At 41.0% G+C, this 13650-nt stretch overlaps 1 protein-coding gene across 2 annotated transcripts in view; it reads left to right on the forward strand.

Moving 5' to 3' along the window:
* The window catches only part of LOC108108844 (endoplasmic reticulum aminopeptidase 2), a 32558-nt gene that overhangs the window by 10782 nt on the left and 8126 nt on the right, over positions 1-13650 (forward strand). The window contains exons 1-3 of one of the 2 annotated variants that reach the window (XM_017217055.2): positions 9048-9598; positions 12098-12370; positions 12709-12849. In XM_017217055.2, the coding sequence (XP_017072544.1) occupies positions 12328-12370; positions 12709-12849 (184 nt within the window). In that variant the 5' untranslated portion in view covers positions 9048-9598; positions 12098-12327. Of the gene's footprint in view, positions 1-9047; positions 9599-12097; positions 12371-12708; positions 12850-13650 lie in introns of those variants that run through there. The other variant, XM_017217053.2, reaches the window with a different exon arrangement.

Genomic DNA, 13650 nt, shown 5'->3' on the forward strand with positions numbered 1-13650 from the left:
ATTGGGATCGGTTCTGGTCCTGTCCTTAATCTTTTCGACCGCAGTAACTGCACTGAAAAGCAGGAGGCTGCTGATCCAAAAAAGAGGTCTTGTTCTCGCCATCGCAAATATAAAACTGAAAAATCAAATAATCAGCCAGAAAAGAAAGTCGTATTATGTAGAGTTTTTAAGAGAAAAAAAATTCAGGGATTAAGCTCAGCTTATCAACTGATACATACACACTCAGAACAACATTTAAAAACAATACAATTCAGTGGTGATTTTTCCTTTTATTTAAAAATAATTCAGATAAGGCATGTGTCGTACTTGATATTGGGATTCAAGGGTATAGCTGAAGCTATCAGCTTACAAGAGGAGAGTCAAAAGCACCATCGTCACCGATCGTGGCCACTACCCGGTCTTGATCCGACCCTGCTTCACTTTACGGCTGCAGAGGCGTTCACAAGATTACCGATCGTTATGGGCAGCAACTTACCGCAACGATCTTTCCAGAACCAACCACTCCGTGAGCAGCGACGTGCCACGTCCTCGTGCATAAGGTGTGCAGGCGGAGGATATTGTAGGCAAACACGCTGCTACAATACTCTATACCCTTATCTTACATGTACTAAAAAATATTGTACAGAATTGTGAGATTCTGTAAATTAAACCATATAGAAGTACTATATACACCCAGGAACCAAATAAACCCACCAAAGTTTGATTGTTTAACCATTACAATTTATTTGAGTATACAATCGTTTTATGTATATGCATATAGTGAAGAAACACTTTAATAGGTGTTATAACTTTTAAGTTTGATTTTTTGGACAACCAAAAGCCTCGGCTAGTGAGGGCACCTTTGGTAATAGATTGTCAAGCAGCTCATTTATAATGCCCAATTGTTCTGTTATTGTTTGAGCCAACTTCAACCAAGATAGCTGGCTTAATGTTTTCGTAGTGAAGCTGGGTTGGACTTGACTAAACGGTGAACCCGGGGCAAAGTAGGCTTCATGGACCAAATTAAGGATGATGACGGTTATCTGTTGCGCTGCCAATAATTCCTCACTTTTGGAGTTCTGCGAGCAGAATGGATCTATTGTTAATACCTGATGATCGTCAAACATTTTAAATAGGGTACCATTATGTTGACTACAAATATTGTCTTTGTAAAAATCGAATATATATAGGGCTATATTGAAGCCAAGTGGAGCCATCCTAAATATGTCGTGAGTCTCATTTTCGAAGATCGTATCGGGCGTTTTAATGTAAGGATCAAAAATTTTGTGGACTCCATTAACAGTATTCAAATTCTGGTCTAATTTGCTAGAATTTTTAAGATTTTTGAACTCCGAAGCCTTCGCAAGGGCAGAATCAAAGTCGTCTTCATTGGAAATGTTAAGTTCCTTGTAGAAGTCGGTTACGTAGTCTCGATGGTTGACGTTCTCAGGAATATTTTTAAGACTTAAAGTGATTTTATTCAAACTTTCCTGAAGATCTGAAATCTCCGATGTCGTCCAGTTAAGTGAGTTCCTTTGCAGTCTTATTTGAAGTTGTTGGCGAATCGCTTCGAAAATATTTTGTACCTGGGTTTGGTACCAACTCACTTTTTCGGGTCCCAAAACACGTTCTTCGTAGATAAGTTTGGCGGCTGCCCTGAGATAATAGTATACAGACCTAACACAGTATTGTTCCTTTTGAAGAGTGGGTAATCTTATTGCCGAAGACAACAGGTATTTAATCGTTTTTGAGGCAGCCACATTGCCAGAAAGAGTTTTTATCCTGTTTATGTCTTCCGAACTCCATATGATGACTTCAGCACTCGGCGGTATCGGCAGACCGTAGATTTCCTCAAGGTATTTGCTTACCGACACTCCAAGTGTATTCTCCAGTTCCTGCAGAGTTCTTTCTTCAAACCCAAAATCTGAGTATCCAAAACTTTTATAAGTCGTTAGACAGATATTGTAGAAACGCTTAACTTTTCCCTCAAGGGTATTTTCATGAAAATCTTTATCTTTAAGTTCGTCAAAAAGGTTTTTAAATTTTACGATTGGTGACTGCAGGGACCACAGGATTGGGACATACTTCGCTGAATAGTTTCGAAAGTTCTTACAGGGATCCACACTTTCATCCATATAACCAAGCATTTCGTCAAGTAATAAGTTATTAGGATCGGTCTTTGCTTTGTCTGTATTTTTTTCGACCGCAATTACTGCACTGAAAAGCAGGAGGCTGCTGATCCAAAAAAGAGGTCTAGTTCTCGCCATCGCAAATATAAAACTGAAAAACTAAATAAGCTGCCGGAAAGTCAAGTCGTGTTTTGTAGAGTTTTTGGAAAGACCCTGAATTTTCAGAGATTAAGCTCAGCTTATCAACTGATACATACACACCCAGAACTACATTTGACAACAATACAATTCAGTGGCGATTTGAACTTTTATTTATAAATAAGTAGAAAAGGCATGTGTGCTACCACACATTACACTTGACATTGGGATTCAAGGGAGTACGGGGACAGTTGAAAGCTTGGCCGAACCTGGATCCTCATCAAATTCTGAGCGATAATTAGGCCAACACAAATTCGTAGAAAAGTTTCTGGTCTTAATTTGTAGATTGGGTTATCAAATGTTGGTTTGCCTATCGTCACAATATACTTCATGCTGTCAACAAAGTCCATGTTTACCTTCATTTCGACGATTTCGAAATATATAATTTATCAATGCAACGGTGATCTGAACTAAGATCACGATTACGATTAAGTTTTATCTCTTTTGTTAATTGTTTCTGCGCTAACATCCGAATATTAGGACACTTCCTCTGAGTTGCTGCTACAATTTTTCTTACATGTACTAAAAAATATTGTACAGAATTGTGAGAGATTAATTTAAAATATATAAAAGTACTATATACACCCAGGAACCAAATAAACACACCAAAGTTTGATTGTTTAACCATTACAATTTATTTGAGTATACAATCTTTTATGTATATGCGTAATGGAAAAACACTTTAATAGGTGTTATAACTTTTAAGTTTGATTTTTTCGACAACCAAAAGCCTCGGCTAGTGAGGGCACCTTTGGTAATAGATTGTCAAGCAGTTCATTTATAATGCCCAACTGTTCTGTTATTGTTTGAGCCAACTTCAACCAAGATAGCTGGCTTAATGTTTTCGTAGTGAAGCTGGGTTGGACTTGACTAAACGGTGAACCCGGGGCAAAGTAGGCTTCATGGACCAAATTAAGGATGATGACGGTTATCTGTTGCGCTGCCAATACTTGCTCACTTTCGGAGTTCTGCGAGCAGAATGGATCTATTGTTAATACCTGATGATCGTCAAACATTTTAAATAGGGTACCATTATGTTGACTACAAATATTGTCTTTGTAAAAATCGAATATATAATAAGCTACATTAAAGCCTACTGGAGCCATCCTAAATATGTCGTGAGTCTCATTTTCGAAGATCGTATCCGGCATTACAATGTAAGGATCAAAGATTATTTCGTGGCCTCCATGAAGAGTATTCAAATTCTGGTCTAATTTGCTAGCATTTTTAAGATTTTTGAACTCCGAAGCCTTCGCAACGACAGAATCATAGTCGTCGTCAATGGAAAAGTTAAGTTCCTTGTAGAAGTCGGTTACGTAGTCTCGATGGTTGACTTTCTCAGGTATGCTATAAAAACTTAACGTGATTTTTTTCAAACTTTCCTGAAGATCTGAAATCTCCGATGTCGTCCAGTTAAGTGAGTTCCTTTGCAGTCTTATTTGAAATTGTTGGCGAATCGCTTCGAAAATATTTTGTACCTGGGTTTGGTACCAACTCACTTTTTCGGGTCCCAAAACACGTTCTTCGTAGATAAGTTTGGCGGCTTCCCTGAGATAACGGTAAGCAGAAGTCGCACAGCCGCGATACCTTTCAAGAGTGGGTATTATTATTGTATCAGACAATAGAAATTTAATCTCTTGTAGGGCACCCACATCGCCAGAAAGAGTTTTTATCCTGTTTATGTCTTCCGAACTCCATATGATGACTTTAGCACTTGGTGGTATCGGCACACCGTAGATTTCCCCAAGGTATTTGCTCACTGGCAGTCCAACAGTATTCTCCAGTTCCTGCACATTTCTTTCTTCAAACCCCAATTCTGAGTAATTTAGGCTTTTATAACTCGTTAGACACATATTGTAGAAACGCTTCACTTTTCCCTCCAGGCTAACCTCATCAAAATCAGTATCCTTTAATTCGTCAAATAGTTTTTGCATTTTTGCGATTGGTGACTTCTGGGGGATATACTTCGCTGAATAGTTTCGAAAGTTCGTACAGGGATCGACACTTTCATCTATATAACCTAGCATTTCGTCAATCATTATTTTATTTGGATCGGTCTTTGTTTTGTCTTTATCTTTTTCGGCCGCTGTTACTGCACTGAAAAGCAGGAGGCTGCTGATCCAAAAAAGAGGTCTAGTTCTCGCCATCGCAAATATAAAACTGAAAAACTAAATAAGCTGCCGGAAAGTCAAGTCGTGTTTTGTAGAGTTTTTGGAAAGTCCCTGAATTTTCAGAGATTAAGCTCAGCTTATCAACTGATACATACACACCCAGAACTACATTTGACAACAATACAATTCAGTGGCGATTTAAACTTTTATTTATAAATAAGTAGAAAAGGCATGTGTGTTACCACACATCACACTTGACATTGGGATTCAAGGGAGTACGGGGGCAGTTGAAGGCTTGGCCGAAGCCAGCTAGGTTGGCAAGCGATTGATGGAGACGAGCCTTATCAGTCTCCTCACCATTGAAGTCAATGTACTCCTCGTCTCCAATTAGATTCTGGGCATAGTTCAGGAAGAATAGTTCTCGCAGTTTCATCGTGGTGAAGCTTGGTTGCAACTGGCTGTACCTGGAGCCCACGCCGAAGTAGGCCTCGTAGGCTAGTTTAAGGGCCGACACATCAACTACTCGCTGATCCATATATTCCGTGTAATTTCTTTTTAGACAGTTTATGGAATCAACATATTTTTCATTCTCAATGAGGTTTAAGAATTTTTCACTGGGGTTTCCCTGGGCATCATAGAGTAGTGCCTCGGGAAGCATGCCCTCCATCAACTTCTGGGCGAGAATGAAACCCAGGAAGCTAACCTTGAAGACATCGTGTCCTTGGGGTACATAATACGGGCTTTGCAGCATATCGCTGGGCAGGATAATTATGTTCTCTTTCGTTATGTAATAAGGCTCTGGGGTGGTGGTGGTTAGAGTATCCTCTAGGAAGTAGTAAGCATTTCCCTTGGCTGCCGGCTGATTCAGTAGCTCCAAGACACGACGAGATCGTACTTCCAAGGTCTTCAGCTGGGCAGCTGCGTAATCCTGATCCCTTGCCAATTGCAAATCTCTGTAGAAGTTGGTCACGAAGGCTCGGTGATTCTGATCCTTGGGTTTGTTGCCCAAGTTAATGTTCATACCCTGGATTTTCTGCTTGACTTGAGTGCGTTGTCGTGGTGTTAAATTGAGTCGGTTTGCATCGATCTTGGCCAGGAGTGGAGCACGCACGGAATTGAAAATATCCTGGACTTCTGTGTCAAATTGACTAAAGTACTTGCTGTCGTACAGGTAATTGCTGCCAAAATCCATGTGTATACGTACATCCTTAATGCATTCGGCGGCATCGTTTTGCTCATCACTGGCACTGGTGCCCTTCATGAAACGGGCAAAGCGGGCCATCATATAGGTTGCAATGACCTCGGGGTCATAGGAATTCAAAAGATTCTTCAGTGCCACAAAGTAATCAACATTCTGGATTTGCACCTCAAAGCTTTCTGGGAAGGTACGATCGAAAACGATCCGCAGATATTGTCGCCACGGGAATCCATTCTGCCTCTCTAACTCACTCAGTGTCAGGTCATCATTGGGTTCGTCCTCGACATTGGCCAACGCCCTTATCTCATTCTCCAAACGTTTAATACTCCTAGCCAGCGACATGGCCTTTGTGCGGGACACACCCAGTCTTATCAACAGCTTCTTGGTATTGGCAATGTTCCTCAATTTGTCGATTGGGGTATCAAATGTTGGTCTGTCTATCGTCACCATATACCTGCTGCTATCTACAAAGTCCAGTTTCACGTTCATCTTGACCATCAGGTTATCAAAGCCAAAGCGACGCAATCGTGCCAAGGTCAACATCCATTGGAACTGAGACTTGGGCCATCTGATATTACGTTTGGTGAACTGCGGCCAGGTAAATGCCACATCCGGCTCAACTAGCTCCAGGTAGTGCCTCTCCGAACGGGATTCATTGGTGGCCGTACGGCAGGTCTGATAGAAGCGCAACACCTTAGCCTCCACACTGTCCTGGTCGAGCAGGATCTGAGCGCTGAGAGTCTCGAAGATCGAAGCGAATCGATCAGTCACTTTCTTTTGAATCTCGCCCAATACCTCACTGTAGTCGTCCTCCTCATGCTTGTCCTCGTAGTTTCCGCCTGCATATTTCTGGAAGTCCTGACAGGGATCTGCCTTGTTATCCATATAGCCCAGCAGGCGATTGACGAGCTCTTCGTTGGGATCGGCCGTGTATAATGGCGTAGGTGCCACCCATCCGGCCTCCACGGCTGCCCAACTTAAAATCCAAACCAGACAGGTAATCCAAGCAATTGTTTTTGATTGCGCCATCCTCAGCGAATAACTAATAGATCCTCCTGCAGGTGCTGCGTCTTTTAAAGGCATTCCGAGCAACTGATAGTCGAGGTCACTACCAGGTGGTGGCCGCGATTAATGCAAAATTTCGCACATTTGCTGATAGCCAAGGAGATGGTAATTAGGTGACCTGATAAGACGATTCACGTGTGTTCAAAGCCAAGGCCAAGGTTTTCTGGTTTTCCAAGGTTTCTCTAATCTCTTAGTTATTTTTAAATATATCAAACTTGCTCTAAAAGAATTCAAAGCTATACATCAATAGATAATGTATTCGCATACAGATGTATATTTTAGCCACAGCTGACAAGCCCTTAATAGTACAATTACAAGGCTTCGATTACAATAGCCACCCTCCGCTGATTCTTGGCCAAGTGTTTGCCCTGCATCAGTGGCAGTAACAGCTTAAATTTATTGATTGCTTCATAAACAGCGATTATTTAACCACCGCATTTCGATCCGTACTGGAATGACCCAGCAACCCCCAAACCCCTACACAGCCCATTCCAAAAGTCTGGCGAACACTTGTGGCCATCTTCAGCATGTTCAACCAGTTAGAACCCCAAGCGATGGGGGGATTCTCAATGGGATCAATATGTGGCAATGTGCGGAGGCTAGTGGGCTGTGTGGGTGGTGATTGTGTAGCACATGACAAGTCACAAGTGCGGCCAGTAAATTTGCATGCGACAGCAAATACTCAATGGTCGGACACAAAAAGCGGGGGTTCGGTTAAGTGAAGGGAAATGGTGTTGAGTAACTCAGTTAGCACGGGTTTCATAGGTAATGGAGGGGTGTGTATGCTAGAGGGAAAGGTCTCTTTGAGGGTCAGAATTGAAAAAGGAAAACCGGAGAATCGAATCGAACGTTTGGGCAATGAGTGCAGCGACTTTTGTCTCCCTGCTCGGAATATTGCACTTTGTGCATTTTTGTCACCACTTTTTGAAGGTAGTTTTTAAGAAATCTTAATTAATATTGGACGAATAAATATTTCAAATTTATTATTAGTTAAGATATCATTTCCACATGTTTTATTAAACAAAAATATATTTAATACTTGCTTATAAAAACTTAAATGTGCGATAATCTGTTTTTCCATTAAATCTCAAGTCTTAAATTGAGGCCATAGAGTTTCTATATAATCGAATTGCAAATTTTTCTCTGTTATACTCAACACTGTAAGCCATTTATAGGACAAGATCTGAAAAGAGGGCGTTTGTCGAGGCGTGGCATCGCCTAATGAACACGATTCAACGCGATTCCGACGAGAAGACCGCGAAGGGAAAACTTTACACTAACGTGACGGCGAATTTATTGAGTTGAAGCCGCCGAAGCCAGTGGCTTGGGAAATTGGGAAAACGGCAAAGAAAAGGGAAGGATGAGGGCCAGAGGAGCATCCCCATTTCTGTTTTTCCGGCAAGTCACCGCGAACCGGTGGTGTGTTTCTACTTTTTCTTCTTCTATATATGTATATATGTATATATTTGTATATATGTATCCCCAAAAAAACTTTCGTCGCATTGCCGGAACAAAGAGGCCAAAAAGGGAAAAAAATGGGATTTCATTTGCCGGCAAACTTCCTAAAGCGAATTACCATTTACGGTTGAGCTTTGTGCTCCATTTGTTGATTGTTCTAGTTGTTGTTGCTGTTGCCATGTCGACCTAAAAGTAGGCAATATTACACAGCATCGTAAATCCCAAATGGTAGTGCTAGGAAAAAAACAGAAATTTTAATCATAAAAATTGCATCCCCTAACGGCAATCTCTAATGATAGAAGCAATTTTTATCGCATTTTCTCACATGTCAACGAAATAATTATAATTCTGTCTTACGAGCAAAAACCGGAGTAAATCAAATGTTAAAGCGCAGGCAACTCATCCCTTAAATGGGAACATCTAATGATGAGCCCCTTCGCCAGATTGAACTATTTGGCCAAACAACACATGATAAACAACACAACACCGAAAGAAACAACAACAACAACAAATCATTGCATGTGGGTGGAAATTGGGGGTGTTGGGGTCCGTTAAGGGTTGCTGCGATATTCGTTAGCCTGGCAACACTTCACTATACACTTTTCTTTTAATACCCGCTACTCGTGGGAGTTCAAGGGTATGCTGTATTCGTTGAAATAGTTTGATAAGGTTTGAATGGAAGATTCTTGTACTCTGATTTGTCGGATTATTTTCTAATCGGTTTTCTCATATTCGTTTTTAACATTAATATTTAGTAATTATTCATAATTGTAGCGGAATAAAAAACAGTTATTCTAACGGGTGTACAGTATGACCAAAGCTTTTCGTCTTAAGTTTGTTTTTGGTTGGACCAAAACAAAAATCTAGTCAGCGGGAGAAGATGGAAAGGGCAAAAGGAAGGGGAGAGAGGAAAGAGTGGAGAGAGAGGGGGGAGACACCAAACATAAGGGCTCTCCAAAGAAATTTCATTTTCACTTTTGCAGGTGAGCGAAGCTCATCCTAACACAAAGAGAGAGAGAGAGCACGAAACTAGAAATGAGAGAGTATAATGAGCGAGAGAGCGGGTAGACATGCGCTCAACTTCCTTGGGGTTGCCACCTCTCATCTCGCAGGGTTGCTGCATGCCGTTTCGCTGCGGCAGCATCCAGTTGGAAAATGTACGCGCACTCAAACGCAACAAAAAGCGCGTAACAGAAGCGGCGAGGTTTCGATAAAGAAAGGACACTAACAATTCGGTGTTGACAAAAACGACATACACACACATACACACAAGCGAATGCGTCGCGTGCTGTCCCCTTAACTCCCCACCTCCCCATCCCGCTGTGCGTGTCTGTAAAAGAAAGTTGAAATTGCCAAAAAAAAAAAAAAAGAAAAGTGTAGTGAAGCAAATCAATTGGTGGTTATAAAAAGGAGAAAAACCAGCCAATTAAAGTGCTTTAAATCCAGAAAGAAAGTCATAAGTAATTAGTGTTTATAATTATTTTTATTGATCTGCCCAAATTGACCTTTTTACCAGAACCCCTACTAAAAAAAATAGCAACAAGCTCTTGAGCTATTTCTTCTTTTTTTTTATAATTAGCAAAGTGAAATGGAATAATGAACCGTTATGCTCTGTCGCCAAAGAAAATGCAACTGCAGCTGAGAACCGCAATTCAGTCAAGTGGCAACAATGGCGAAAAAAATAGGAAAAAAGGGAGCAGCTGAAGGCAAAAAAGTGCGAAATAAAAAAAAAAAAGGGAGAGGGGAGAAAGGTAAAAGGTGGGCAGGAGGAAAAAAGAGATGGAGGGAAGGGAGAGAGCGGGGCCAACTGGAAAGCGCACTATTGACATATATACGCGCAGATTGGAGCGAAAGAGAAGAAGAAAACGCCGCATAAGACAAAACAGGAAATTCACTTATACACGCGCACAAGGAAAAGGAAATTCGCGCTGTTGAGCTTTGCATTTTGACATTTCATTTCAAAACACAGATTCCAGTGAGAACACTTGCCCTCTCTCTCTCTCTCTCTTTTGCAAACAGCGCTCTCTCACTCCCATTTCGCTCTCCCACACTTTCTCTCTCTCCTTCACGACTCCTTCACGTTTTTTATTTTGTATTTTTCCTTTATTTTTTTTCGCTGAGCAAATGAGAATGTAAACAAATGCCAAATGGCGGCCGCGTTAAACAAAAATGAAATGGAATTGTCATATATGTATGCATTAACACGTTTTTAGCATGGTGTTTGGAAAGAAGAGAGGAAGAGGAGAGAGGTTAGGTGCAGTCACGAAGTCAAACAAAGGGAAAGCACAACAATCGCATTCGTTCCACTTGGAAATTAGGATTAGGCCTCATTCTGACATTGACATTAAACAAAGAGGAAAGCCAAAAACAAACAGAATGCGAAACCTCATTAAAGACTGATTTGGGCAACAACAACAACTAGTACTACTACAACTGACTAACGGGAATTGAATAGTTAGCAAATGTTGTTGACACCCGTAAATAGTACTTTTTATGGCCTTAGTTTTTTTTGCTTGTCATATTTGGCATGCGAATAACGTGTATAAAAACGGTTTTCGTTTGTATACATCACTTTTTATGGCAGATTTTATTACTAAAAATCCACTGAGAGTAATATAAGTTTTGTCCTTTATTTAATTGCTTTCGCATACCTACATACGTATACGTGATTTTTAGTACTTTGAATGTGAAATTTATAGCCTGCTTTACGGCTGTACAGAAAATATATATAAGCAACTTTTTTAAAAGAGACTTAGAGATATGAAACAAACTACTATTTACAAATGTATTATAGTTAAAACTTAAAAGAATTGAGAACAAGGGAACATTTTTTTGTCCCGCCCCTCGACCTTCTACTGTTATCAAGAGCAGCTGATATTGTGGTTCGAATCATTTAATCCAATAAGATAACAAGCCTGAATCATAGCCACCTTTAAGGTGTGTGCTTTATCTGCAATTTACCAATCGACAGGGCCCAAATCAAAGTTGAAAATTAACGTTGCTACGCCTAACAAACCATAACCACAAATTATGCCTGAATGATGCTACAGGCGGTGGCCAACTTCAGATTCAAGAGGTCCTCAAAGGCAGACACAAATGCGGACATTAGACATTACATACAAATGCCATACAAAAAAAAAATGCCGGCTACACAGTGAAAGAGATAGAGAGAGTAAATGAGAAAGAGATGAAAGCATATTTTTTGGGGGGTTGATTTTTGGGCGTTGAAAGCGCTTTTCACTAATTCAATGCGACATTGAAAACAGTGAGCTTGAATGCGAAAAGTGCAGACTCTCAGAAGGGATCCATAGAATGTTACTGAAGGGGTGGTTGGGGGTATTGGGCAGAAGTAGTCTGACTAGACGGAACCGGAAGGGCGTCAGCGTCTGGCTTTTGGCCAAATTTGTGGGGGTGGCAACAGAACCGGCTAAGGCAGAGCCAAACGAAAGTGCTATCTGCATAAATTATGTATGTATATTTCTGGTCGCCCGATTATCAACTCCTCAAAGGCGTCACATTTTTTGGCAGTTTATTTGGTAGTCTAGAGGGTGCAAATTGAAAAGTCCATGGCTAAGGAACGGAATTTTGTAGTAAAATATTCAACATTCCTTAAAAGTTATTATCAAATTTCAAGATAATATAATATTCAAGATGAGTAAACGGAAGTAAAGAGTAAATCCATGTTTAAGTAAGCGTATAAAAGCAATCAGATAATATTTATGTTTATTTTTCGGCCAACCGATTATCGACTCATGAAAGCTACTTCAATATTTGGCAATCAATTTTTCGGGTAAAGGGGTTGCAAACGGTAAAAATCCATAAGCACAGAAACCATTTTCAGGGCATTGGTTGTGAATAAACTATGAAGAAGAGCACGTGACCAAGGAAAAAAGATGGGGGTTCTGGCAAAAGGGTTCGACCTGGTATTGGCTATAAAGTGATTGTGATTTCCGTTCTAGAGCAAATAAGCCGGCAATTATTTGTGGCTTGTGCCGAGATTATCGAGTGTGTGTGTTTAAACGGCTTCACTGCGGTTTCGGTATCAACTTCGAGACCCATTTCGTTTACGGCCACGGGTTAGCAAGCGTACGTATTGGCCGGAAGACACAGAGACACCGGCCCCGTTAAGATTTCGGTCGTCGGCGGTGGTCAGAGAGGCTCGAAGATTTGGCGTCGCGAGCGCATCGAGATGACAAATGATCCGGACCTCGATGACTGTGCTTTTCTATCCGGTAAGTCTTGGGAGTTTAAGGATAGCTATGAAATGTACTTAAGAGAAATGTCTCTTAAATATTTAACAAATATTAAAATATTTATAAACAACCTTCTATTTAATCTAAAAATCTTCCACTTCGTTGCGTTTTCAAACAAAAACCAAGCACTTCAGTCTGCTGCCTGCGTTTTCTCAGTGAGCTGACCCCCTTTTTGTGTTATTTTTACTCGAGTTGCACTCAACTCCAGTGGCAATTGCAATGCAACCCATCCGTATGAAATATTTGCACAGCCCCACTATGACTTTTATACGGAGTTTAATTACATTTTGGCCATTTTGCACGTTTCTTTTTGACAGGTGGCGAATCGAGCGGCGGACGGCAGACTCGGACCGGAGTGGCCGTCTGCTCACAGCGCCGGGCTCTACTTGTGGCCGGAATCGTGCTCGGCTCGCTGCTGCTGACGGCCATCATCATCGCCTACGCTGGACCGCAGAACGGTAAGTTTGCCCCGTGCCCCATGACCCATGCCACATGACTGGTGCTCCATAGCATCATCCTCACTCCGTTATTTTCTTTTCCTTTCTTTCTACGAGTTTGGTTTTTTCTTTCATTTTTGAGCATATATTCACCTCGTTCGTTTTTCATTTCCACCCACGAAACAGTACAGGGAGCAGTTTGGGGTCACCCCTTTTGTTGTTGTTGTTACTTGATTACGCCTTTATAGGGGGCGACAGGATATGTAGTCAATTGGGCGACGGGGGGAAATGACGGCTTTGTGGCATCGAAAGGGTCCCCGAAATTTGACAGCTTTAAAAATGGGAAAATTGTAAAAGAGGGATTCAGTTTTGACATGAATGGAACAATGGAGTAATATAATTTAGTTTCCTGAAAAGGAATTTCGTAGGATGCGGGAAAGGTTTCAACTTGCTTTATTTTCGATATTTGGGATTTACACTTCAAGAGATTCTTTTTAATTAATTAAAATATTAAAGAAAAGGTTAGAACCTGAGTAAACTTTAATAGGAACCCATTTATTACGAGCAAAAACCTTAAGGCACACACCTAGTATAATATTGCGAAAGCTTAGGAGTCATAAATCAACATGTGTAAGGGAATCATGAATAATGTGGCCCATTCTCTGCAGACGCCGCCAAGTATCTATGACTAAGGCGGCCTCAAGTTGGGGCCCAATAAATCCGTATAAATGGTAATTGAATTCCTTGACCGGCGGCGTTCAAAGCAGGTCATAAACCATCTGGCCAAGCAATCCATTTAGGCCCCCGAGTAATATGCTTTTA

Source organism: Drosophila eugracilis, unplaced genomic scaffold (genome assembly GCF_018153835.1).
Source record: "Drosophila eugracilis isolate 14026-0451.02 unplaced genomic scaffold, ASM1815383v1 contig_75, whole genome shotgun sequence".
NCBI lineage: Eukaryota > Metazoa > Arthropoda > Insecta > Diptera > Drosophilidae > Drosophila > Drosophila eugracilis.